The sequence below is a fragment of the Thamnophis elegans genome, chromosome 10 (assembly GCF_009769535.1).
Source record: "Thamnophis elegans isolate rThaEle1 chromosome 10, rThaEle1.pri, whole genome shotgun sequence".
NCBI lineage: Eukaryota > Metazoa > Chordata > Lepidosauria > Squamata > Colubridae > Thamnophis > Thamnophis elegans.
Genome location: NC_045550.1, coordinates 38,663,350 through 38,688,093, shown reverse-complemented (window position 1 = coordinate 38,688,093; position 24,744 = coordinate 38,663,350). Strand labels below are relative to the sequence as shown.

The 24,744-nt window shown below is 35.1% G+C and overlaps 1 protein-coding gene across 5 annotated transcripts in view; it reads left to right on the top strand.

The window, feature by feature from the left end:
- Positions 1 to 24,744, top strand: part of DOCK10 (dedicator of cytokinesis 10) — a 111,086-nt gene that overhangs the window by 6,664 nt on the left and 79,678 nt on the right. For all 5 annotated transcript variants that reach the window (XM_032225590.1, XM_032225594.1, XM_032225592.1 and 2 more), the window contains exons 2-7: positions 5,277 to 5,396; positions 9,691 to 9,780; positions 16,691 to 16,773; positions 20,068 to 20,140; positions 21,206 to 21,328; positions 21,769 to 21,903. In XM_032225590.1, coding sequence (XP_032081481.1) covers positions 5,277 to 5,396; positions 9,691 to 9,780; positions 16,691 to 16,773; positions 20,068 to 20,140; positions 21,206 to 21,328; positions 21,769 to 21,903 — 624 coding nt within the window. The remainder of the gene's footprint in view (positions 1 to 5,276; positions 5,397 to 9,690; positions 9,781 to 16,690; positions 16,774 to 20,067; positions 20,141 to 21,205; positions 21,329 to 21,768; positions 21,904 to 24,744) is intronic.

The following is a 24,744-nucleotide window of genomic DNA, read 5'->3' as shown; positions in this document are numbered from 1 at the left end:
ACTGCTTCAACACTTTGAAGAGATGCTCCTTTTGTGCTCCTACACATTGCAAAGAACATTTTCTGACCACTATGCACAGCCCCAGTATTATATACTGCATATTGTCAAGCCCTTTCAAGACAAACATCTACCAAGTGTAATCTAGGTTATGTCTCCCTGTTCACAGGAACAATTTTTCTATCAATATTTTATCTTTCAGGGCTCAAATTACTGTTTATCCACTTTCAACACTTTTGCATTTTTACTGTATTTACGTTTCCTGTTTTTTGTCTACTTCAATACCTTGTTTTAAGTTGCTGTCTCTGCAAACATATTACACACAAATCACACAGATACTCTCTGTGTCTGTGTATCTAATCAGTTATGTCTGAATAGAAAATATGTACAGCTGCCAACCAATGGCTTGCTACTGCATTGCTACAAGGACTTTTAAATATTCATAATTATAAAGTACTTCCTCTGATATTAAATTTCAATGCTAGAGGCCAAATTTTTTCATTCCTTAGAATTTTCCAATGAGTCTATTTTGCTTTCTGTCTGTAATATATAACTAGAGATTTGCAGATTCTCAGTGTTTCATCATTATTTTAACAATATGTTACAGAGCCAATGTTGCTGTAATCTCATGAAACATCATTGTTGTACATCAGGCGGTTGGTGTTTTTTTTTTTTTTAACAAATTTGGCAATTTACATTAGTGTGGATTTCAACTCCCAACATTTCCCAGTCAGTTCTGGTAGTTGAAGTCCATAAAAATTGAAAAAACACTAACATACATGATTCTAAATTACAGAAAATATGTAGGTTGCAGGAGAGAATTTGGGAGTTCTGGGTTAAAGATGTACTTTCATTAAACCTGAACATTCAGAAAAGGGGCCTACTTTGCATCACAACAGAAACAAATCTGCACCAGGACATAAAATACATCCTAAAGCAAAACTTCAGTAAACCACACTTCATTTTACTTAAATTTTAGAGTTTTCTATGTTGACACTGTTCATTTCTTCCTCAATTTTTTCTCCCATGGATACTAGGTAGGCGGCATTTGGAATTGGAAGTCATCTTTCATTCTGTGCCATTTTTTCCTCAGTTTAATTTGTGAATTGACTGCTTATTAGCAGCTAAACCCATTTTTGGATACTTGTTTTAGATTAATTGGTTCTAATCCTGAGTCTTACCTGTTGTTGAAGTTCAATTTCATAAATTTTGACAATCCGCTGCGGATGATGAAAATATACCAGAACTTGGTATACATGGAATGCAGTTTCCTTCAATCACTAGATTACATCCAGACCTAGTGGAACTATCAAGAACTTCTTTTCATTTACATAACAAGCTTTCATTTATGTAAGCTTGAAGTTAGTGAGATTTCTCAAGGCATAGAAACGAGCTAAGTTTAGTTCCTAAATTAAATATGTTTAATTTGTTCTCTGAATCTAGCAATTGTGGGTTATGTGACAAACCATGGTTAACCAAATCATGACCTATAAAATTGTGTCAACCAGTCTCTGACTCAGATCCCTGATATATCAAACGTAATTGTCACTATTTACTGTCACTGTTTATAGTTTCATGAAAGGTTCCTCGACACTAATTCATAGCATTTGAATCTGGATCTGTGTAGAATAATGGGCCGTATGGCTATTTCTCTTTTATGTATTCTTTTATGATGAATCCCATCAACTAGTGTGTCCTTCTTCCCAAATATTCCGCTTTTGATTAATATTCTAGGATGCCTGAAAGACAAGTGATAACAAAGCAATCAATATTAAAATTTGCCTAAGACATTGTGGTTGTACTTACATGATTGCCCAGCCAGTTTCTATCTTGGAGAAAATATCTTTGTTTAGCATTAGCACAGGACTATAGAATCTCCAATGAAGCAGGAAAATAGTTTTCTAATATTTCAGCTACCCACTAACTGCTGAATATATTTGTAGGAGGTCACCACTTCCTGACACGTTAAAAACAAAAATCTTGAAAAGAAAATATGCATGGTACTCACGTCAATGTTACTACATTGCAATATAAGACAGTGAACTGCTACTTGGATTTGCTTATATCATTTTTCTCATAGCCTGTAGTACTGTTCTTAAATTTCAACAAATTTCCTAATATACTGAAGTTTCAAAAATCTTTCCAAGGGTTCAACACCAAAAGTGTAGAATAAGTGTGTGATAAGAGAGATGGAAAAAAGATCTAGTTTGCACTCTTCAGCATTATGCGTTGAACCCTTAAAGAACTGTTACCAACTTAACAGTACATCTGACAATGCTTTAACTATGCAGTCAGATACTGAAACCTCAGGCACTGTGATTGTTTTGTGAAATCAATTACGAGGGTATTTTTAGTCATTGCTGGAAGAAATAGGATTGCTACCAAATGAAACAAGTTACATTTTTAGGAGGTGATGTTATTTGCTAATCAACATGCTACAGTAGTTAAGGCACTAGGCTGAAAACCAGGAGACAGTGAGTTCAAAGCCTGCCTTAACCAGCTGGATGACTTTGGGCCAGTCATTGCCCCTCCAGCCAACCACCATACAGAATTGTTATTATGGGGAGAATAAGAGAAGGAAGGAGTATTAAGTATGTTCACTGCCTTGAATTATTTATAAAAATAATAAAGATGGGATACAAACAACACCCCCCCCAAGGAGAAAAAACTGATGCATTGTGTGTCATGACATCCCTCAAGATACAGAAATTACATGCCATATTTTATTGTTGACTTATGACACCTGGCACATCACTGAATGTTATTACCAGATACAGGATTTAAACAATTTTTTAGATATTCTACAGCTGTAATTTCTAAGTATTCCCAATTCTGGCACTAATTCTGGCCAGGTGCATGCTATGTTCATCCTAGCTAATGAAAATGAATCAGAAATTTTGCATGTTGTACCATTGTTAAAAAAATTAATGGTCTGTAAAAGAAAAGAAGGTAAGAGAAGAAATATTAAATACCTCTTTTTATAATCCCATCTTTATTTGTACCTAGCTAGCATAATTTATTAGGCTTTTTAAAAAAATTAGCATTTTTAAAAAAAAACTCTGTCCTGCATCCTTTAGTCATTGCCTTGTAGGTTCATTTCCAGGATAATTACATTTGGGAAAGATAATCCTGTGACTGTTAAAACTTTAATTAGCCCAAAACGTTATAAATCTCCCAGCAAGCCTTGCAAGGGAGAATGGACTAACTCAAACTTTGTGACATTTCTGTCAGCTATTCTGAGAAATCTCTTGGAGTAAAAATGAAACTCCCCACTAAAAATAACAACAAAAAATTCTAACCATATATTTGAGAAAAGTCCCTCTAAAAAATGTAAAATGAAATTCATTTGAGACTGAATTTATCAGATTTGAAACCATTGCTCATGCAAAAAAATAGTACTGAACCTTCAATATTAAGAATGATAAACTCTTAGCAATTTAGAATACTGTGACTAGGACAGCAGAAACCAGCTCCTTTTTTCCCATCATAAAATTCAAACATGACAACTTAAGAAAGAAATTATGTTTCTTTAATTACAAATATGTTTCTGAAGCTCCATATGAAGCTATGATCAAAGTGGTGTGGGTGTATATAATTTACCTTTTAAAGAGCAGTGTTTTTTCTCACTTTGTTCACATTTTAGTTATATTAAAGCAAGTCAAGAAATGGCAGAATTTTAAGAGTTCAATTTAAAAATAAAATACTTTCATTTCCCTTTACTACTTAAAAGAAATTAAATGTGTTTTTGTTCAGATGTTCAGATATTATTCAAATGAAGTTTCAAAACCTGATTTATTTAATATATTTTGTCACCAATTACATTATATCAGGAGTATGTCTAAAATGAAATACTCCAAATCCTGAGATATCATGGTGATATAACATTGGGTCTGTTGAGCCCTGCAAGGCTGGTGAGCTCAGGAAACAAGAGCCACTTGCATTTCTGGAAAGGTTTATTTATTGCTAATAGAGTAATGGGATTTGAAAACCTGATAAAACAACAGGTTAGTCTGTACCTAGCATAATTAAAGCAGGGTTACTCAGGTCTCTTCTTACTGCAGTCCCTTTTTCCTGCCTGCCAGACATTGCATCCCAGAGCCAGGTACTGATGTTGAAAAGATATTCAAACATTATCTTTTCAATAAAGATCTGAAGGAATTTAAGAAAAGGGGATTTCAAGAAGACGTTGTGGCAGTGCTTGGATGCGATATATCTGTACATTTGTTTGCAGATAAATCAATCAATCAATCTACCTACCCACCTAACTATCATCTCTCCCTCTCTCTCCCTCTTTTTTTCTTTCTCTTTGTCTCTTTTTCTTTCTTCCTATCTCTATCTGTATTTCTATAACTCTATCTCCCTGAAAAAATATTTAGAAAAAAAATTGTTTATACATTATTGTTATCTAATAATAATTCATAAAGGTGAATAGTTAATGTCCTTCTTTTCACCTTGCAAGAAGTCATTGGTTTTTCAATGCTATACATCTACATTCAGTTTTCGTCTTTGTTCCTGTTTCTCCACCCAAGTTACTAATAAGATTCCTTTTGTCTTTCTGTAGATATACATAGTCAGCAAGCAATACAGCCTCTCTTTTTATGTAGCATATCAAAGAATGTGCAATTTTACCTTTTCTTTGGCTGTTTCTTTTGAGTGCTTTTTAGAGGGTTCATAATGCCTTTCAGCAATAATAGTATTTTCCTGATGGCTGAAAAAGGTATAATCCAGCTCTTTACTGGGGAAAGTATGGGGTTGACTGCCAAATAGTTTATCCTGACAGAGACAAGGATGAATGCCAAGTTAAACAGAGCAATAGTACTTTTGTTTCTAGCAAACGACTTGAATTTAAAATGTGGCTAAGCATAAGAGAGTAATGGGGATGAATCAGCACAAAGCTCATGGAAACAACTGAAATTAAAACACACCATTTGGCATCAAATTCATTTAGAAGATAATTGCATGTAGTTATTCAGTCCCTTTAAAAGAAATGTGGGTATGTTTCTCGGCATAAAGAATAGGTTAATGTGGCAATGTAGTATGATTTGATATTACCTGCATAATGCATATTACTTACCAGGTCTCCTCATCAGGAAATAATCAGACCGATAATGAACATTTTGAGCAGCCAAATCCATCTGGCTATATTTTCAGCTTCACTATACCAACTTGTACATAGCAACTGTTGCGTGAAAGGATAATAGAAATGGAGCCCCAGATCCAAAAAGAAATACAAAGGAATTATACAAGTTAAGTCTTTTTTGTGTGTTTTGTCTCCTCAGCAGGAGAAACCCAAACTTCTGGAACCTTTGGATTATGAAACAGTAATTGCAGATATTGAGAAGAATGTTGAAAATGATCGTCTGAAAGACCTCTTTTTGTTCCCTGAAGATGACTTTTCAGTGAGTGATTGGTGTTTACTAACAAAGCTAAAACTTTGTCAAGATGTTCTAGTTTTTATGCCTTGCACCACGTGAGACAGTATTGTGCTCAGCTCAGTTTCCTTTTTTTTAAAAAAAAAACAAGATACCCTGCTTTAGGTAAAAAGAGGATTGATTTGGCCAAATCAAACACAATAGTTTCTTTTCCTGTACTTTTAACTTTTAAATTCAATAGTACTGAAATAGGCATGAAACTGTAGAAAACTAAGAAGCTTTCAAGGTTGATGTTACTCCATCAGGATAGGCCAGATCATGAAACAGATTCTACAAGTTGGCTGGAATCCACTGTATTGCCATAGGCTTCAGTAATAGATCTAGAAAGCCTGATCAAATTTTACCATCCCTCCCTCCTTCCCTCTATACCAGGGGTGTCCAACCTTAGTAACTTTTAAGACTTGTGGACTTCAACTTCCAGAATTCTCTGGCCAGCGGGGTAGACACCACTGCTCTATACTCTAATGAATTAAAGAGAAGTCAGTCTTATTTCTCACATTTCCTTCTGTTTCTTGGTCTCAAAGCATTGTTTCTTCCTCATGTCTCCAAGGTTATCTCCCTGGCTAGAGCAGGGGTGTCAAACTTGATTTCATTGAGGGCTGCATCAGGATTGTGTGACCTTGGGGGCCTGGGGTGGGTGTGGCCAGGGTGGGCATGGCCAGCTTGACAACACTTGTGTCGGGGGCATCTGTGATGACCCGAATGCTCTCCAAGAGAAAACAGACTCCCGAGCTCCGTTTTCAGCTGCGCCAGCCTCCTGCAACCCTGTGCCAAGGAAAACAGAGCTCAGGAGGGCCATGTGCAGCCCTCCTGAGCTCTGTTTTCCCTGGTAGGCACCATATAACACTTCTTCACTGTTTCCAGGGCAGCCCCGGGGGCCAGAACTAAGCACCACGCAGGCTGGATCTGGGCTTGAGTTTGACAGCCCTGCTCCAGATAAACCGAGTTTGTGAAAGACTCATCAGACTCTTTCCTTTGGTAACTTAGGGACACATTTTTTTTTATAGGAATTTTTTTTTATTTTTGTTACATAGACAACATAATCACATAACAATAGAAAAAGAAAGGCAGAGGGGAAAAAACCCACACAAAAAAAAAGAAAACAAAGCCCATCATCCCATGCAGTATGTCATTTGATTACAGGTGTTTTAACCTTTATCATTCTTATACATTCGTTGTTTCATTTAATAGATTTTGATTTCGTATCATTTCTTACTCCCCTGTCTGTAGCAATCCATCCCTACTACGTTTCCCCCCATACACACACCCCGTATCTCTCTGTTATATATTTAATAGACACCACAATAACCTAGGATTTTTAAAAAAAAGGAAAAAAAAGGAAAAAACACAAAAAAGAGGGGGGAAAAGCCATCATCACATGCAGCATGTCGTTTGGTTCTGTTTAATTTTTTACTGTGATGCTGCAAGTTTGGCAAGTTTTGCAGCTGGCTTCTCTAATACTTGTGGTTAACACTTTCCTTTAGTGCCAATATTCAGCTTAGAGTAAAATAACAGAGTTGGAAGGGACCTTGGAGGTCTTCTAGTCCAACCCCCTGCTTAAACAGGAAACCCTACACCACTTCAGACAAATGGTTATCCAACCTCATCTTAAAAAATTCCAGTGCTGGATCATTTACAACTTCTGGAGGCAAGTTGTTCCATTGATTAATTGTTCTAATTGTCAGGAAATTTATCCTTAGTTCTAAGTTGCTTCTCTCCTTGATTAGTTTCCACCATTGCTTCTTGTCTTACCCTCAGTTTAGCTTTAGCATTGGTAAGAATAATTATATAAGAAAAAGAACAATAGAAAACATTTCCATCCGCTCCTTGGTGGTTCCCAGATTCTGCCCCATATAACTGCAACATTGGTCCAAAGCACTTTTGCAGTAGTTACCTAATTATAATGATTCCTGAATACAATACCAATAAAAGAATTCTTGAATTAAATACAGTGTTGCATGCTTTTCTTTAATTGATAATGCCATTCTGGAAATAATTTAACTATTACTTTGACTGTTATCTCCATGATTTCATTTCAGCAGTTTTTCATTGGTAAATGTTAATCTCCATATGAACAGAAGTGTTTTAGCAATTGGGAAGCTAAACTGATGGTATCAGATATGTCTCCACCAACCCATTTTCAATTCGGCAAAGGAACAAAATTTTAAAATGAGCACATGGAATCTTCTTGCCTTTTCATGTTTTCTTACCCTTGAGGAAGTTATTTCTTCTAAGACAGTTTTCTCCATTCCTGGATTGCCTTCGAGCTATGAAAAAAGAATATGTGTAATAATCTTTACATATAATGAGGTAGACAAAGGATGTTTGCAACAATCTCTTAATGTAAATACAACAACCATTGGTCTTGCAAAACAAAAATGAAATTATAGTGATGCATTAGGAAACACACAGGACAGAGAGCAAATTGTGTAATTCACTTTATTGTAACAGATGACACAACACTCTGAAACTAAAAAGGTTTTCCAATTTCCTCCTCAGATTTTTCAATCAAAGGTAGCATTTTCCCTAGCAGATCCAAATGTTTAAAATAAATAGAATGTCCATCTGGCTTTCCTGAAGATTATAATAATCTCTTTCAAATTGTATGGGTAGAGATATTCACATGTTAATGTATGTGTATAAATCTCAGTATATATATATTTATGTACAAGGTTTGACATTATGAAAAATGGTTTGCAGTCCTGTCTCTTAATTGTATCAGATTTGCTTTTAACAATATTTTACTGTTACTATGAATAAATCGTAAGTGCTTCTGTATCACAACTTGAAATATATGTGTAAAGAAATGTATTTAAAGTAATTCCATTACAGATTCAACTTCAGCAGGAAGTTAAAAAAAACAGCAGTTGTTTCCAGGGTTATAGAATTTATTTTTCCATTAAATGTATGTTAAACTGGCAAAACAACCATTGCATTGACAGTTAAAAAGAAAACTTCATTTCCCAGCTAAGCTAATTTGAGGCTATTAACCCATCTAATTTACTCTGTCAAAACTGAAGCAAAAATTCAGCCTTTGTGCTTCTTTTGATAAAAGTTACCCTTCTCTGAAAGGTATCTTTTTAGAAACATAATAATAGTCCTCGATTCTTAACTAGGTTTATGAGCAGAAATAAAAAGGAATCAGTATTACCAAAACTCTCTTATATGCAACTGATTATGCTGAAATTTTCTTTTAAAAATATCTCAAACATTGATATTCTTAAAATATTTATATCTTGCCATTATTCCATTTAAAGCAATTTACTACAATAATTTGGATACTATATGTTTCACTAAGGTAATATAAAGTCAGATTTTACTACATTATTTCTAAAAAGGTTTGTCTATCAGTGGGAAAAAACTGGTTTGTTCGCACAGGTATCTATGCATTACTGTCATTCTTATTCCTTGACTATTCAGGATGTATTAGAGGTGGTACACTTCCAAAAGCTGGATGCACAACAATATGTCTGTTGGGTACATTTTTTCCACTTTTTTGTCTATCAGGGAAAGGCACTTTGTGGGTATTGCAAAACTCACTTATTTCAAATAATCCCCCCCCCAAAAAAAACCCAGATGCAGAATTATTTCTTATGTATTATTCCAATAGAGAGCCTACCTTTCTGCCTGCAGAACATTCCTGAAAATGGGATGACAATTGATGTATGATTTATCTGTGATTGTTGAAAATATGTTTTGCATCCAAATTCCTTAGTAACCATTTAGATGAATTCAATCTTTAATTACTCTATTTCAGGGGTGTCAAACTGGATTTCTTTGAGGGCCAGATCAGCATTGTAGTTCTTTTCCGCAGGCTGAGGGCGGGGAGTGGGGGGAAGAGATGGGATGGACACCTCCTGCAGCACTCTGACAGCCAAAAATGGGCCATGTGGACAGCCCATGGGGCCACTGCATAGCCCATTATCAGCCTCCCCAGCTTCCAGAAGCACATTGCTGGCCAAAAACGGGTCATGCAGAGACCATGCAAGGCCTCCATGTGGCCTGTTTTTGGCCAGCAGAGTGCTGCAGGAGGCCAGAGAGGCTGAAAATGGGCCATGGGGGCAATGAGCACAGGAACTGAGGGCCCGTCCTTTGATATTTCCAGGCTGGCCCTCCAGGCCACATTTAAGCACCCCATGGGCCGGATCAGGCCCATGGGCCTTGAGTTTGACACCCCTGTCCCATTTGATTACCTGTGTTATTTATCATTCTTTGATGCTCAGGTGTGAACTTTTTTCTCTCTTTGTTGACTTCTCATTAGATAGCCACAATTCCCTGGGAAATAAGAACACTGTACTCATCAGTTCCTGTAGATGCAGAACAAAAGGCAGAATATTTATTTGTGAAAGAGGTAAAGTTATCATTCTTTACTCTACTTAATCTTGAATATACATTTTTTCAGGATATTTATTTTAAAAAACAATACAGTGTTGTAACTTTCAACATCATGATCTTTTCCCCACCTTCCAGGTATTGTTTTTCAGCTATTCAGACATTAATGCTATGTTGTATCTGTTACTTGGCAATTGTTCTGTAGTTCTTCCTAGATATGTATTTGACACATGGTTGTGTCAGCACCTTGCTGTTCTTGTTAGATACTTGTATTGTTTGTGTTTGGTTTGTCTTTGGACAGAAGAATATATCAGACCAGTGATGATGGTTATTTTTTTGAAATATTTAATTGAGTATAATGAATCAGTTTTCAAGGTTATTTTGCACAAAGTTTAATTCATAATTGGGATTGTATTTGAATTATTTGAAGAGAGAGATCAGGGGGAATTTGTGGTGGATTGTACTAGTCTGGATACACAGGAGGGAGAGGGTCCATTCCAGAGAAGTAAGTGACAGCTCAATTCAGATAATTTGCCTGAGAGAAAGAGGATGAAGACAGCCCCCCTAACAGTTCTCTGAATATAGGCTTATGAAGATAGCAGTGTGCTTTAGTTTGGCAAGATTCCATCTACAGGTATAGATGGTTCTGGGGTTCTGAAAGAATTTGCTTAAATGGAAATGGAGATATAAATATTTAGGTTCTTGTATCTCTTAACTTTAAGTGGCCTTTTGCTGATTAATCGGGAGAATTGAAGATTTAGATATGGGTTCACTTGAGTTCAAGAACGAAGAAGTATTGAGGTGTATTTTAAGACACAACAAAAAAAGTTAATATTGTTGGAGATAAAGGGGAAAGCTTCTTTTAATTTTTTCATGTACAGGGTGTTTTCTCTGCACTAATGCAGAGTTCTCAATCTTTCTGGCTTTACGGACCTATGCTATATGGGAAAAGGAACGAAAACTGCAAGGTAAATTAAAAGGAGCACAAATTCTGAATCATTATCTTATTCTAGTTCTAATTATTGGGGGAGGAGGGGTTGTTATGTTTTGCAGACTGTGATAATCATCCTTACAACAATCAGATTTTTTAATACTGCTGATTTTTATAGTGTTATAAAATTTAGGAAATAAACATCAGACAGCAGATGGGATATTCTTAGATGATTAATATCATTCATCCTTGATATGTGGACTCCCAGTGCAAGCTTCCATAATGAAGTCTGTTATGTTTGAGTATATATACGATAACTCTATCTTTAAGATTGTGGAGCAGTTTTCATTGAGTATTTCCTATCTTCAAGAACTTATTTTGATAACAGCATAAATATAGTTTCCAGGAAATGTTCTTTGTAAGTTTGCACTTACACAAGACAATCATATTGATTCATGAATAATAAGATCAGTTTAAATTAATTAAAGATTATTAATGAAACCTAGAGTTAAATTCATGATTTTATAGTCAAGGGAAAATAAAGAATGGCATCAATGAGAGTATTTTAGTGTTCTGAATCAACAGGTAGAGTATTTTATGGAATAAAACAATGCTGTCCAACAACACTAAAAAAATGACTTAATCTGGTCCTTGCACTTATGACCATCACAGCATACTCATGTCACATGATTAAAATTTGGGTGCTTGACAATCTGTACATATTTATGATGGTTGCAGTGTCCCTCGGTCATATGATCACCATTTGCGATCTTCCCAGCCAGCTTCCGACAAGCAAAGTCAATGGAGGGAGGGGATCTAGATTCACTGGATTAACAGCCACATGATTCACTTACCAAGTGCAGTGATTTGGTTAAGAACTGTGGCAAAAAATGTTATAAAATCAGGCACAACTCACTTAACGACCACATTGTTTAGCAATGGAAATTCTGGTCCCAATTGTACTGGACAGTAACTGAGATAAATTATTGTATGGGTTGGAGAGAAGCAATATTACCATGCTTATTGCTGAGCTAGACCAGGAGTCCACCAATTCCTCAGCTCATGATCCCTTCATGAGGTTTCACATTATTCAAACATGTATTTTATGAAAATAATTTAATAAATACTGCTTTATGATTAGCAATATGAATAATACTAACAATAATGGTTAATGCATTGGCCTGGTGGGAGAGGGTCAATAGTCACCAACTGAGAGAACTCTGAACTAGCCATTCATGTGCTATTCACTGGCCAGGCATGTTTCAGAAGCTTATAGGCCAGTGATGGTGAACCTTTTTGGCACCGAGTGCTGAAAAGGGAGCACTTTGCACACACTCATCTGGGCCGTGACCCGGAAGAGGAGCTGCCCAGGGTGCATGAGCATGCCAGAAAATGTATGTGAATGCACGCTAACCAGCAAGCCTTCCAGTTACTATTGCACATGCGCACACACCAATCAGCTGGCCGGCATGCATGTTCATGCTGGAAAACGGAAGACCAGTTCTTCCAGTTTCCAGCACTGCTGCAAGCACACAGGCCAGCTAATCGTCGCTTGCGCATGTGTGCCAGAAACCTGGAAGAGGAACAGGCGACATGCGTGCCAGGCCATATGGCTCCATGTGCCACTTCAGGCATGCATGCCATAGGTTCACCATCTCAGTTGTAGGCTATATATTGCCTCCTGCTTTTTCTCTCATTGAAGCAAAAAGCATTTTTACCATGTGCATATCTTAAAATAGTGGTCTGACTTAACTTTATTGAGGAGTCTCTCTTAAATAGAATGTTGTCATTAAGACCCTCAAATCAAAGTTCAATAGAAGAACTTCACACATCATGACTTTTGTACACTCATGGAAGCTGTTTTCCTGGTTTTGCTGAACTCCTGAGTTAGCAAGCGCTGACTTTGACAAAGTATCCTGTTTCTAGCTGTGATCTTCAGAGAATGATCAGGACCTTGAAAACTTCAAAAACTGATGCTCAGCATAGTAGCAAGGCCAGTTCTGGCTTCACTGTCTTTCTTGGAGTACAGATTCATTTCAAAGTAGAATCGACACATTTTTTTTATTTGGAAAATATTGCAAACTGATGCAATGGTTAAGGGAATTATGATTTCAGTGGGAATTAATGGAATTATGCCAGGATATAGTATTTAAAGTATCTGCTTAAACTGTAAGGCACATATTCCACGTATCATCGTCAGGTCTTTTATCTATATAGCCAGCACAAAGCTATGCCTCAGCACAAAATTTTAGTTGTATGTGGATTTTCTTGCCTTTTATATGATGACCATAATTGCCAAAGTTCAGAATGAGGGTATTCTGAGTTTCATCACTCTTCCTAGTATATTCTCCTCATAATAAAATATTCCATTATTTTAATTATTCCATATATCTTATTTCATATTTCCAAGATAAGCTATATATTTCCTTATTTTATTTTATTCTGTCTACTTTGATTTTCCTCCTAGTTCTGAAACAAAATCTCTCCCCTATTTATAATAGAAATAGTATTAACATTTCTTGCCAAACATTCTATGCTAAGTACACCTTGCCATCTCGTAAAGAAAAGAATAAGCCACATCTTATATGTTTGGTATTGAGGCTATAGTCCCCTCTCCCAGATTCCAGGTAATCTCAAAAAGGGATGCGATACCTCAGCAAAAAACAGAAGAAATGCTCTAAAATGAAGTCATGCAAATTAAAACTGCAATTAAATTAAATTGAAATATTTAAATTAAGTGGCATTGTACAAACAGCATATGTTGGTTCATAGACAGAAAGACTAATCTTGTCAGTAAAACCTTAGAAAAGTTAGTCAGAGAGTAGTAGACTCTGCAAAATCTAGTGAGAGCTTACTTTTAAATTGGTTTTGAAAGATATTATTTTTAAGTTAGAGAAATAAACTTCCTGCCTTGGTTCATCACAATATCTCTGTGATGATGGGCAATTTGGAGCCTGCTGTACTGCAAATCCCACATCCCTTCTCTTTCTGCCTTAATCATGTTTTGGGGGAGATACTTGAAATGTTATTGTAGTGATTTCTAATCTGTGAGGTTAACCAGTTGAAAGAGTTAGTGTTGTTTACAGTTCTCATTATTTCCATCCAATTTGCCAAAAAATAAAGAAACAGCAGGTCTCTGATGTTTCTCCATGATAGCCAATGGTTGAATCTTTTATTAAATTGAATGTCAGTTTAAAGGAAATGTTCTTCTCTTTGGGTCTTGCATATTAAATGTTAAATGTTTCTACCTTTAAGTCTGGAATTTGAGCTGGAACCTTGCTGCTTAATTCACTTTATATCAAATTCTCCATCACTCATCAACTACATTTGTTTAATTTGTGAATTAAACACATTGAAATGAAGACATTATTTCATAAAAAATAATATTTAGGGTTCTCTGCTATAGAATTTGTTTTCTTTTTGTATATAATGAATTTATTAATCTTTTTCTGAAAAACATGGAATCTTTCCTTGTGTCATCCTTCGCCCTTGAAAAACTGGTTGCATAAACCCAAGTGGTAGTGTAGCACATAAAAAGAGCAAAAGGGAGGAAAAAGTAAAGAAGATATACCACACCATCTACCTCCAAATCTATCAACCATAAGGTTGATAGATTTGGCCAATCTTCTCCTGTCAGGGAGAGAAAAAACACATCCCAATGACCAAAAAGCTGACAGAGAAATCAATGAAGCACAGAGCTGCTTTTGTAGAGAAGTAGAAATAACCATCTGATAGGATTAATTCATCTGAAAACAAACCCCCAACCAATACTAGATGGCAGATAAGAAATATTGTTTAGAGATCTCTCATTGTTTGTTGACAAGCTGTCTTCATCCTGATCTTTGCAGTCTAGATCTGATAGCCCTACCTTGTGACCTAGTCTGCTGTTGCTATTTCTTTCACATGGGCTTCGAGTGTGAGCATGTGATCACATGCTGTTAATAGAGCCAAATATGCCATTGTAACATGTTTTTCTTTTTGTATCCCTAACCTGGTACCCTTGGACTAATTTGACGCCTAGAGTGACCCAATTTTGTCTAGAGAATTAAATCTAACACATCTGTGGAGGAACACAGTTGTTTCTATATGAAAAAGATAATTAGTTTTATTTCTGTTCTTGATTTGTGCTTCCAGTATTTATCTGTAGGGTGTTTTTCCTCTCCCAGTATCTCCTGGTTGATATATGCCAGAAAAATATCAAAGGGAATTTCAGAACCAGTGGCCTTTTCCATCTAAGTCTAGAATAACAACTCACATCAACTTTATACTTATTATATTTTATAAATGTCGATAGGGTGCTAAGTGGGATAAGCAATTTGTCTATTTATATTTCTAGGATTTGTAACTTTCTCTAGTTTCTAATTAAGTAGATGGGCAGGAACAGATTTCCTGAGACATTTTGCGCACATTATGGCAGAACAATCCAAATTTTTCATACTTTTTAAAGTTTAAGTCAGGCAGTTAATATTGTTGGAGTGTTCTTTTTATTTTGCATATACAAGCTGTGCAACTTCTATGAATGCAATTCCTTCTACTAGTGTATAAGAACTGATACATTGTACATGCCAGTTTTGAATCAGTTTACAAATACTGAAGCAGGCAAGGATATAATTGAGAATTAAGTCTATGTTGGTTCCCTACTTTTGCATAACTGTGACATTGTCTCATATATAACAGCAGTGGCAGACATAGCAGCAAAAGAGAGAGCGAAAGAAGGAGAAAATTGCCTATTTCTTTAATAATGTGCTTTTTGTCTGTCGCCTACTAGAGAATGAAAAAAATGTGGGTTCTGTTCTATTCCAGATCTAACTCACTGAATGAGCTTTCTCACAGGCTCAGATAGTACATGTTACTGATAATCAAATGTACATATACTATGTAACCCAAACCTTTGACAAACTGAGATAAAAATGTTCTTTTTCTGCCAATCACCGTTGAAAAGGCTGGTCCTATTGCATTTTATTAAACTCGCATTGCACTTCTTAGAAAGAAAGAAAATCCCAGCAAACCAATATTGGAATGTATTACTCCTCATTAGTTTGTACTTGATGCAGCCACATATATAATTAGATAATAGTGTACCTACTTAGCATACCACAAAATTTGGTCTCCTTGTTACCTCATTATTTAAGTACTATAGTGGGTTTTTTTTGCATAAATTGCAAAAGAAAACATAAAAATTACTTCTTTAAACGAATGTCGACAAATGAGATGGTTGTCTTTATCGACATACTATATTCTCCATAGCATTTAAATACAAAATGTGTGGCAGAAGCTCCAGTTTTCCTGATCATGAGCAAGCCTGCTTTAGGGATTTGCAATGAGCTACAGATTTATATTTGATTGATGCTTTAATACACCAACAAGAGATTTCAAGAGGCTCAAAAAACAAATTCATACTCTGGAAAACAAACCTCTGGGGTGATGTAGAACTGAGTAATTTTTATGTGGGAGAAAATATGACAGTTAAATTGCAACTGAACTGCATTATAGGCACAATACATATTATAAGCAAAACTGGAGTTTTATCATTGCTTTCAGTGGAATGTAAATATTAGTCACAGAAATAATATGTAGTATTAGGTAAACAAAGACAATATGCTTTTGAAAATATAAGAAAAAGCTTAGAAGTTTTTTTTTCATAAAACAAAGCTGTGTTAGGCATTGCAACAACTAATGATTCTATGCTTGTTTGATCAAAATTGTATCTGCAAAACCTCTTTAAGCTATGTTGTTCAGTGATCTAATCTCATATGTGCTTCCCAGGATTGAAACACAATTACCTTTTTGAATTGTTTTTATTTTGCCTAATGTTACCATTCAGTTCTGAGGTCTATAAATTGCATACCAAAATACTACAAAGTTATCTACAAAATGCTTATATTGGCAACAGATGCATATAAATGTACGTTTGTCACCTGTATACAGACAAGTTTTTTCCCAACCAAGCCTAATTGATTTCCTTCTTAATCTAATATTTTCTTCTGTATTGTTTTAGGCATGTAAATATTACAGTTCTCAATGGCATACTGTAGACTACAAATATGAACAGTATTCAGGAGATTTTAGACATCTACCACAGTAAGACATTATGCTTTCTCACTTTTTTTTTCTTTTAAAATATTAAGTTTAAATATAATTGTCTTGGTCACCCAGAACAATTGCTCTAGTCTCCAATAAATTATCTAAGGGCACATTACACCCTCGTCAGTGTCTCTTTGCACTTCTACCATCAGGCAGAAGGCATCAAAGTATAGCCAGCTGAAAAAACAGGTTTAAAGACAGTTTCTATCCTTGGGCTGTGAGACTTTTAAATACAACCACAATCACTCCATGAACACACTAGTTTTTTTTTCTTTTTCTTTCTTTTTTTCATTTCTGTTATAATTTTGCATCAGTGAGGTTAAAACCAATTTTGTTGCATTTAAGTACAATGACAATAAAAATTATACTTATACTTATTATGCAAACATTTCATGTTATATTATCATGTCTTAATATTCTAATAAATGCATAATTGTGCTGGAATGAAATACAATCAGATAGCAGCTGCCTTAAAGAGTTATTTAAATCTCACAGATCCCACAATTCAACCCTGAGGTATAAATATTGATGCTTTAAAGAGTTGTAGACAAGTCCTTTCTCGTATCCTGTTCCAAAACACCCTTCGAATTATTTCCAAAGTTCTATATAAACTATTGTATAGAAGAGGATATTCTGAATTCTATTATCCTGCAGCAGCCCTTTATAAGGAGTCTTATTAAAACAAAAGCTTCACCTAGAACAGGGGTGTCAAATCCACATCGTCACAGTGGCATCACGTGATGTATCAGGACTTTTTTCTCCTTCGCTAACCAGGAGTGGCCATGGCCAGCGCATTCAGCCCACAGGCTGGGAGTTTGACAGCACTGATCTAGAAGGTGAAGGCTATACTTTAAATGAAACTGTTTTTCACAAGGAGAAAAATTGGCCTAGGACCAGCATAGACTTGAAGCTTTGAATACTTCCATTTTTTAAAAAAAATATTAATTATACCTTGTTTTGAATTATGAGCAAGAATAGTATGAACTAGAATTGGGTAGTTGTATTATGATGGTGGTATAACTGAAATTTGAAACACTGTACTTGGCTGATTCAATTGTTTCCATATCTGGAGGCAAGTTGCATTAGCAAATACACAGGGAGAAATATAGATTTGGAGATGTCAGCTATGCTTAGAAGCATATTTTAATAGAAAGGAAGCTTCTACTTTTCTAAAAATACATCTTTGAGGAAGCAAATAAATGATGTGGCTCATTTGGAGACAAAAAGTCTGGCATAGATTTTAAGGACCAAATTCATGCATCATATTTTATCCTGAGAAGTATAGAGTATTTTGTTCACTTTGCAGTCATGTGTTTAGCAACCAGCATAGGACTTCAATTAATAGCTGACTCCTAGGACTTTTTTTTTTAACAAACTGCATTTTTAAAAGGAAGAAACAACTTTTCATACTATTTTTATCATTAAAGGGGCTTGTAATTAAGGCTAAACAAAACTCAGTGTTTCTAATAATTCAGAAATACTAGTGAGATGGTCTTTTTGGCATCAGGAATTAACACTTCAATAATGCATAAAATTGTCAACCATAAACCATACTGTCATGCTTTCAAAACATAAGGAAAAAAAAGCATGGGTCATTTTCCACTTTATAAGCAATGTGCATAATTTGCATTTACTAAAATAAAAATGCATAACTGAGATCTCAAATCTATTGATCTGTTATGTTGATGATACTTAGCCCAATTTGTGTAATAGTTAACTAAAGGCACATGACTTTAGTGAAAATTATTCTGTAATGCATGTTCTTTGAAATATAGTTTAGTTAAATATTTAATCAAATATCTCAACTGGAATCCAATAATAATTCTGGCTGTTATTCCTCCAGTCAACATCATTTTCCCAGATGAGAAAAGCAAATTCTTGTTTAGCTTCTCCTCTAAATCTCTATGATAGATATCTGTAAAATGGATAGATTGCAATATCATTTATTTGTTCAATTTATGATACATCTTTCTACCCCAGCAAGAACTCAGGGTACAATACAGAATACAGACTCAATCAAAGTTAAAAGCCTGATAAAAGGAATGCAGTATTACATATGTTGTGAAAGCTAAGTGGAGGCCCAATGCAATTGCCAAATTAAATGCATTCCATAGCCTGAAAGCAACTTTGAAGACTCTCTGCCCAGTGTCAGAAAGATGAATCTGACAGTGAGGAAACCCTCAAACAAGTGTCTTCTGCAGATCTTAACAACTAGATAAGTTCGTCATATAAAAGGTGATCCCTTACATAATGAATTTTTAAACGATGTATTTTTCTGTGACAGTTTTTCCAGACTGGGTGCCCTAATTTTAGAAATTTCCCATTTAATAACTGAAGAAAAGTTCATTGCATCTCAGTTATCTTCAGTGAATTAGCTATAGCCCTATCTAGTCATTTTGAGGAAAGTATTATGAAAGTGTTCATTTCTGTTGCAGAATGCATTTGCACTCATAAAAGTAGTATGATGTTTTCTGATTAATGTGGTGGGTTCTGCTTTGCTTAGGGAATTAAAGGTTTAAAAGGTTTGCCTTTTTCTATAAATAACTATTACACTGCATCTTACATTTCCATTGTAACTGAAAGGCATGAAACAGCCAACACATAAGGGAGAATGGGCTAAGAGGCAATGTAAAATGCATTTGGATTCTAATTTAAAAATATTTTTAACACTTCTGTTAATGTCTCTAGAAACAACTGAGGAGTACTTCAAATATATTCAGATAATAATTTTCTCACTAATTTTGAGTCTTTTTTCTGTATGGTTTATTTTTATTATACTCACTAAGCACATATTTAATACTAATATATGTAACCCATGCCCTACTCAATGCAAGAAATCCATTATAGGATGCAACTAGAGGATTCACTTAAGGGTTATCCATTTCCAGTGTAGAGCAGTTCTATTTTTATGTTGTTATGTTGTGTTATGAAATTAAACTATTATATGTTGTGCCTTGTTGGGTTTCACTCTACATTTTTAATTCTTGTAAGTAATCAGTGATATAGCAGTAGCACTTAGGTTTATATACTACTTCATAGTGCTTTACAGTGCTCTCTAAGCAGTTTACAGAACCAGCATATTACTGCCAACAATATGGGTCCTCATTTTACTGACCTCAGAAGGATGGAAACCTAAGTCAACCTTGAGCCAGTCAGGATCGAACTCCTAGGAGTGGACAGAGTTAGTTTTCAGTACTTCATTCTGTACCACCACAGCTTCATAGTTCTTTATAATGTAGCAAAATATTTGGTACATATATTAACAGAACCACTAAAAATGTTCTTCCTTAGGCATGAATACAGACCAGAGAAACTTCCTTCACATTCTTTTGAAATTGATCATGAAGATGTTGACAAGGATGAAGTAAGTATATGACTGTCCACTTTCATTTTATTGTTCCTAAAGGCTTTCAGATCTAGTAGAGAAGGTCCAGATCCCCAGCAGTGTCATGTGATGTGGCTTAGGAAGTATGCCTTCTTTGCTACAGTTCCTGCCCTTGGAAAATCAAACCACCTAAAACTTTTTGGCCTACAACAAAGTCCAGTTTTTGTCCAACACTGGGCCCAGGATGTTAATGAAACCCAGATGGAACTATATGAGATATATAGATGATAGATAGATGATAGATAGATAGATAGATAGATAGATAGATAGATAGATAGATAGATAGATGATAGGTAGGTAGGTAGGTAGGTAGGTAGGTAGGTAGGTAGATAGATAGATAGATAGATAGATAGATAGATAGATAGATAGATAGAGATAGAGATAGAGATAGAGATAGAGATAGATGATATAGATATATGCTTCATGTGGATTTTTTAAAATCTATTTTTGTTTTAGGTTTTGTTGTTATTGTTCTGGTAGATGGATAGCTAGCTAAAGCTAAAGGTTCCCCTCACACATATGTGCTAGTCATTCCTGACTCTAAGTAGTGGTGCTCCATTTCAAAGCCGAAGAGCCAGCACTGTCCGAAGACATCTTCGTGGTCATGTGGCCAGCATGACTAAATACCGAAGGCGCACAGAACGCTGTTACCTTCCCCCCCAAAATTGATTCCTATTTTTCTAATTGCATTTTTACATGCTTTCGAACTGCTAGGCTGGCAGAAGCTGAGACAAGTAATGGAAACTCACTCCATTACACGGCGCTAGGGATTCGAACCCACTGAACTGTTGACCTTTCTGATCAACAAGCTCAGTGTTTTAGCCACTGAGCTACCACGTCTCTATAGCTATATAAATTTGTTGAATAAATAAAAATATTTTCAGTTTTTGAAAGGAAACACATTTTCTAAAGAAAATTATATATCTAACAGTTCTGAGAGGTGATACTATTATTAGAAAGTGCATAGCTATAAAAATTTCAGGATGTTCTGAGTTTTTATCTTGCAGGAAACAAAATCAAAGAATATTAATGTCTTTCAATCAGGATACAACATCTCACTCATCTTCGAAAGGCGGTGGAGGTGGAGGAGGAACTGGAGTTTTCAAATCTGGCTGGCTTTATAAGGGAAATTTTAATAGCACAGTAAATAATAGCATTACAGTTCGGGTAAGAAAATTAATACTTTTTTCTATTGTAAAAGAAGAGCAATGTTAGTTTCTGTTGGTAAAAAAAATATCAGAAGAAGCCTAATACCAAATTCCTTTTCATTGTTTAATATCTGTCCTCTGACTTAATTATCATCATTTTTTTCTTTGTATATTCACTTGTTTGCTTAGCTCCAAAATGTAATTAATGAAACTGTTTCAGTTTCAGTAAATATGAGTATTTACCTAGACATAAGCAGTACTAAATTCAATGGATGGTTCAAAATAAGCATGCGTACTGTTGCAGTGTAAATGACATTAAAGTGACCAGTTCCATTGTCATTCATTCATTATTCTTCTTTGTGATTATTAGTGGTGTTTTATTTTCAGTTTTCTATAAATTAAACATCTGTTCAGAAATAATTTGTGTTACAGCCAATTCTGTTTCTTATTTTCACATAGTCGTTCAAAAAGCGCTATTTTCAACTGACACAATTATCAGACCACTCGTATATAATGAACTTTTATAAAGATGAAAAGATCTCAAAAGAGCCCAAAGGCTGCATCTTTTTGGATTCCTGTACAGGGGTGGTGCAGGTAAGTCAGCAGTTTTCAAAATATAGCTAGATTTACTGCATGAGTGTCATTATTGCCTCTGCATTTTCTCAGCCATTTTTAATTTTAACAGTTTTTTGCTCTTGAAGAATAGAATCTTGATAAATATCCAGGGGTTGGTTGCTACGAATTTGTCGAGGTTCAGGACAACCAGTAGCTCATGTTATGGCCGGTTCGGAGAACCTCCAAATCCCACCCTTGGCTGGCCATGCCCCACTGCCCCTCCCAGGAATCTCATGGCCCATTTTGGATGCAAGGTAAGTGCAGGGCCCACACGGAGGCTCAGAGAAAATGGACCTCCTGGAAGTTCCGGAAGGGCCTCTGGAGTCTGGGGGAAGCAATTTTTGCCTTCCCAGAGGCTCAAGAAAAGCCTCTGGAACATGAAGAAGATAAAAACACTCCCTCCTGACTATGCCACATCCACCATGGCCATGCCCACCCAGCAACCGGGCAAAGAACCCGTTGCTGAAATTTTGTAAATATCCCTTCTCTCCTAAACACATTGTATAATATGTTATTTTCAGAACCTCTCATTGCCCATACAGTACTCCCTATGATGATTCCCAGCTTTTCATTGTAAAAATCAAAACTAGCTTTCATCCTAATTAATTTTTCCATATGTATAAATAAAAGGACTTGCAATTATGCCACATACCAAAAACAAACAAGGCTTTTTTTCTTAGCAAAAATTCATAATTCAAAATTCTCCTTCATTTTTCAGTCACTGAATAACTTAATGTAACTCGTTCTCTTTCCACCTATCCAATCTTGTCATCTAACAGAATAGTCATATTTTCCAGACTGTTTCTGTGCAGAATGTTGAACAATATCTTCCAAGATTCATCTTCTTTCATTATCACCATTTCTTAGAGTACAGCAACCTATGATTTTTTTTCTCCTTACTGGAATTTTGTATATAAAATATAATATATCTTAAAATTTCTAGCGTGGCTTTTCTTTCATGAACAAAATTTCCCGTGACATCTCAAATGTACCACGATACTTTGTTTTTGTATGAGCAGTTTAATAAAGCTCCTTAGTCTTAGAAAAAAGCCTTTACATTTGTTGTTGTTGAATGGTTGAACGTTTGAAGTTAATATCAAATTCAATTCTGCCAGAACGGTAATCCTGAGACAGACTTCAAACACAAGATCTGGTTCGCATATTTCTGAATCCCAATAATAGAAAAGCCCTTTTATACAAAGTAAAACAAAAACAAAAACCCTTTTTTCATTATTTTCCTCTTTATTTCAAAAGTAAAGCTTGTGTTTCTCCTGTTGCTTTCTGTTAGGGAATAAAACTTGACTTCTGTTGAATTATCCATGCTCTTTTGCTGTGAGTTCTTTAAGAAGATCTAAACAATTTTCTTATTACCCCTGATGTGGGTCTATGTGCTTCTTTAAAAGAATAAGTTCTAGGTAAAATGGCTCAGACTAATCAAGAGGTTCAGAGACTTTTGAGATAATTCTGGTGTGCATAGAAAAATCAGTGTGCATAACCATTTCTCATTTCAATTACACAGAAAAGCTACCCAAATAGCTTTTTAACGCATGCCTAATGAGATTTTCCAGATCATGTTTACATTTTAAAACTGTACCCTATTTGCCTTTGCCAAATGGAGAGAAAAGACACAAATATTTCCTGTCCCATGCATTGCCTCTGATTGATTACAGTATCTAACTTAGTTATAACTGGTATTCATAGCTTTTAACTACATAAGATGCAATACAGGTTTTATCCAGTTTGCTTGTAAAAATGCTTTATATTCTATTTGCTAAAAAGGATGGAATTTTCTAGAACAGTCCAAAGGGCATTGTGTTCAAAGATGTTTTTTTCTTTCTTCTATAAACAATGCACAACCATTTATTTAGCATTTAATTTTTATATTACTGAAAGTACAGCATCCTTAGCAGTACATAAGTAAATCAAATACAAATCAAATTCACTACACTTGGTGCCAAGCCATTTAGAGCTTTTTAAATTAAAACCAGCAACCAATATTTTAAATTGTACCAAGAAATGTTTTGGAAATGGGTGCCTACCCTATAATACGTCCATAATGCATTACTGATGTCTACCGCAAGTCATCAAATAGCAAAGATCCATTTTTACAGCATATACCAAGGGATAGTGTGGCGTATCATTTAATTCTGTAGTTTATTATCACTAAGAAATGTTTGTTTTGTCTTGTTAACAATTTGATAACATTCATTTTAAAAGTCTTTAGGCTAATATCTTAACACAAATCCATCCTTTAGTTTATTAATGTTTCTCCAGTGAAGATTTTGCTGTCTTCTTTTAAGCATGCTTTATTATTTTTCAAATATTCTCTTTTACCATTTTTGTGCTTTCTTTGTAGTTAAAAGTACGGTAGTTGCAATTGATTTTTATGTCTCTTATTAAATCATTAAATTAACATGTTGGCCATATTTAATTAATGTGATCAGATTTTAATTACATTTAAATTAAGTTTAATATTTTGTCCTGATCTATCTAATTTTTGTCCAGATCTTACCCACTTCTTCGGCATTAACCCCTCCTTCCCCCAGTATTATTCAAATATCATACCCTTGAAATGTTACCTAATTCTACTGTTAAATACATGGAATAAAATCTTCCACAGCTCTAAAAGAACCTGTATTCATAGCTGATTCACATATTATCAGAAGAACTAGACTAAAACAAACTTAGACAGTATAAAAATTGAAGAAGAGCAATTGCTCAAATTAGTGTGTGGCTTAAGGAATGGGTAATTCCATCTCTAATATAAACTGATCCAAGTCTAGGGTAGCTGCTGCAAACTATCTGAAGTGGTATTTCTGA